This window comes from Phoenix dactylifera, chromosome 11 (genome assembly GCF_051530095.1).
Source record: "Phoenix dactylifera cultivar Ajwa chromosome 11, Ajwa_hap1_PhDact_Kaust_v1.1, whole genome shotgun sequence".
NCBI classification, from domain to species: domain Eukaryota; kingdom Viridiplantae; phylum Streptophyta; class Magnoliopsida; order Arecales; family Arecaceae; genus Phoenix; species Phoenix dactylifera.
Genome location: NC_143200.1, coordinates 20,738,313 through 20,741,509, shown reverse-complemented (window position 1 = coordinate 20,741,509; position 3,197 = coordinate 20,738,313). Strand labels below are relative to the sequence as shown.

At 43.7% G+C, this 3,197-nt stretch overlaps 1 protein-coding gene across 1 annotated transcript; it reads right to left on the bottom strand.

The window, feature by feature from the left end:
- Positions 1-1,426: 1,426 nt before the first annotated feature.
- LOC103711364 (uncharacterized) lies at positions 1,427-2,222 on the bottom strand. Its single transcript, XM_008797475.4, has one exon. It carries the CDS (start codon positions 2,087-2,089, stop codon positions 1,673-1,675), a length of 417 nt encoding a protein of 138 aa, XP_008795697.2. The 5' UTR covers positions 2,090-2,222; the 3' UTR covers positions 1,427-1,672.
- Positions 2,223-3,197: the final 975 nt, after the last annotated feature.

The following is a 3,197-nucleotide window of genomic DNA, read 5'->3' as shown; positions in this document are numbered from 1 at the left end:
TTATCACACTGCCGCGTCATATCTCCATAATTGGCCAACAGAAGTCAGACGGCACCTTGACTACTCCGGCCATATCCTGCTGTGACTGTCAACGCCCTACCGTTTTTAAGAACGGGCTATACCGCACGTTACTTGCCTACCTGGGCTGCACGCCATCCGGCTCAGAGCCATACCCCCTCATCATGGGGACTGACAGTACCTTCGTCACCTAGGATACTCCACCGAGGCTATAAATAGCTCGGTCAGGTAATTCCTAAGGGACCTTTTTGGCTGGACCAAATCTGCCCACTCTATCTTGATCGTTGGAGAGCCCTCACCGGGAACACCAGTGAAACTTTGTGCAGGTCTGCAGCCGTCGCGCAGGAGGCGGCTCATGTCTTTCCCTTTCCAGCACCGGCGGCTCTTTTGGCTTCACTAGCGTGGTCACCCTCGAGCTAGATTTGAACCACAACACTACTAATTAATAGTTCTCTTACCATTTGGTAAAAGTGAATTGGTGCAACTCAAAAATTTACTGCTATACGCATGTTGATGTATGTTATAAAATCTAATTTCATATATGTAATTTTCTACCATTATGTGATAATATAAAGATTTGATTATAATATACACCAACTACAAGGAGTCGGCCAAATAAGCAGTTATGGGCTCCATAAACTTTTTGTGTGCTTCATAGCATTTTCCGAAGATGTTAGACCCCACCTCGGCCAAACTGAAGCGAGTCTGGAGTAGGGGTGACAATCGGATCGGGTTATAAACGGGTCGGGTCACATGCAGGTCAGGTCAGAAAATTATAAACCTGAACCCGACCTGTTTATTAAATAGGTAACTCGACCCGATCCGTTTAACTGTTTGCCCAACCCGACCCGACCTGTTTAACCTGTTTACCCAACTCGACCCGTTTAACCTACCTAACCCGTTTAACCGGCCCAACCCGGCCTGTTTAGATCTGTTTCGACCCGTTTAACCTGTTTAGACCTGTTTAACCCGTTTAACCTGTTTAGACCTATTTAACCTACCCAACACTTAAACGGGTTAAACGGTTTAAACGGGTCAGACATCTAAAACCCATATCCGACCCAATTAATAAATAGATTAAACGGATCGACCTGTTTACGATCCGAACCTGTTTAGACCAAAGCCAAACCTGTTTATGGCGGGTCGAACACGGATCGAGTTGACGGATCGGATCATATTTTGTCACCCCTAATCTGGAGCAGCCTTAATTTAGTCTTATCATCTCACTCGCAATCTCAAGAATAGCCGTTACTTCCAAGAGCTACTAGCAAGAATCGCCTGAAGTCATGAACTAAAATACAAGATCCGTTTGTTTCATAACCTGCATTTCTCAACGCGAATTCATTAGTTTACTTCCTCATGCACAAGCCCATTGGTTAGCAATTTGTCATCTATGATCAATCAGATACTAGACTGATCAATAAGCTAACATAAATCTCAAATTTTCGATTCACTAGTAATTATCTCATGAAGTACAAAACCTCAAAAAGGAAGTTACATTTGAATCATCGTACCATCTCTTCTGAAAACAAATCCATCGGCAATTTTATAAATCTAAACTCAATAGGAAAACAAGAAGTAGGAAGCGGCAAACTAAAACTCAATAGGAAGATAGCTCAACAAGCCTAGGACTCTCTGAAAAAACATAAGACCTCTATGCGGCATACTTTGCCGACTCCCTCTCCACGGCCTTCTTGAGAAAGCTTCCCTCCTCCACCACCATCTGAACCGGCAAGAAACCGAGCCCGTTGGCCACCGCCAGCATCATATCTCTCATCTCTGAACGGAACTCCTCCAAGTCTACGCTTCCATTGCCGTCATGATCGAACCGAGCAAAGAGGCCACGATAGAGTTGAACAAGCTCGTTGGGGCTCAGCTTCACCTCGTCCATGCCGAAGTGGGTCTCCAGCACCCTGAGGCTCATCAACTCCCTCGCCATCTCTGCATACGAGAGCCGGCCATCCCGGTCGGCGTCGAGGCTCGCAAACCGGTCCTCGACCGACCCGTTGAAGGCTCCCTCGTCCTCCACGAACTCGCGAATGGTGGCTCCGTCCAATATCTCTACGCTCATCTTCGTTTCTCTTGGTAAACACTCCTCCCAATTAAAAGAACACCAAAGTTAAACGTGAAGAAGAGCTTTGGTTTTGAGCTCGCATGGTGCCTGGCTGGTTATATATAAGTAGAGAAAGACCTTGGGCTTGCCCTAACCCTGTGGGCAGTGGCATGCGGTTTTTGTACCCTTCGTTTGTTTAGGTGGGTGGCTTTAATTATGGGAAGGCGCTGAAAAAAGTGGACTGAAAGCTTGGAACTGACCCATTAGACTTGAGATAGCCAAGTTTTCTATTTCTTTTGAACAAAAGGTGGCAACCGCCCAGGAAAAACAGAGCGTGGGAAGTTGGGGAATCAAAGAAGGCACCAAGCAGAGAGCAGCATAACAGTGAACAGCCACAGTAGTTGCGTCGACCAGAAGTAAAGGTTACATGGCCTCGAACTCGCTAAGGCGGTGAAAGGTTGGACGGACGTTGGATTAAATGTAGGTAGCAGTGCTTTTGCTTTATTCCCGAGAGAAGGCAATCGATACGGCGTCGCAGATGGGTTTGCAACTTAATTTGCATAGAAACTCACATCTAACGTCTTTGCAGCGGATGCGTAGGCTGGCGTTCCCTTTCTCGCGCTTGGTAATTAAACATGTCTTAATGTTTAAAACAAACTAAATGTGGTAGGGTATGTGTTCAGTCTGGTATAAATTATTTGTCGCATCCATCAATTTTTTTCATGCAATCCCTGTTCTAGATTCAAGTTAATTTCTGTTTTCTTTTTATGAAATCTTTTAATTGTTCTTTTTATGCAATACATTAAATCTTCCTTTATGCAAATTGTGTTCACTTCAATCTTCTTGTTTTCATCCATTTTAATTTATGCTAAAGCTTTTCTTTAATTAGTTAAATATATAAATGCTTTTCGAATTTAAATACCTATCTTTTAGTTAATTTCAATTAAAAAACATTCTCCGATAGACTAGAGAATCCATCAACATCCTCAAAATAATATTTTTCTTTAATCATTCAAAAATCGATTTCAAATCCGAGTGAACGTTCTGATTTTTATGCAACTCCAATCGCCTCCATATGGATCGACCTCTTACAACCGCTATTCTTCGAGTAGGAAAGGTAAGAGTA

What these genes read in the sequence shown, in the direction of transcription:
- LOC103711364 (XM_008797475.4), bottom strand. Translation starts at nt 2,089, where the DNA reads ATGAGCGTAGAGATATTGGACGGAGCCACCATTCGCGAGTTCGTGGAG.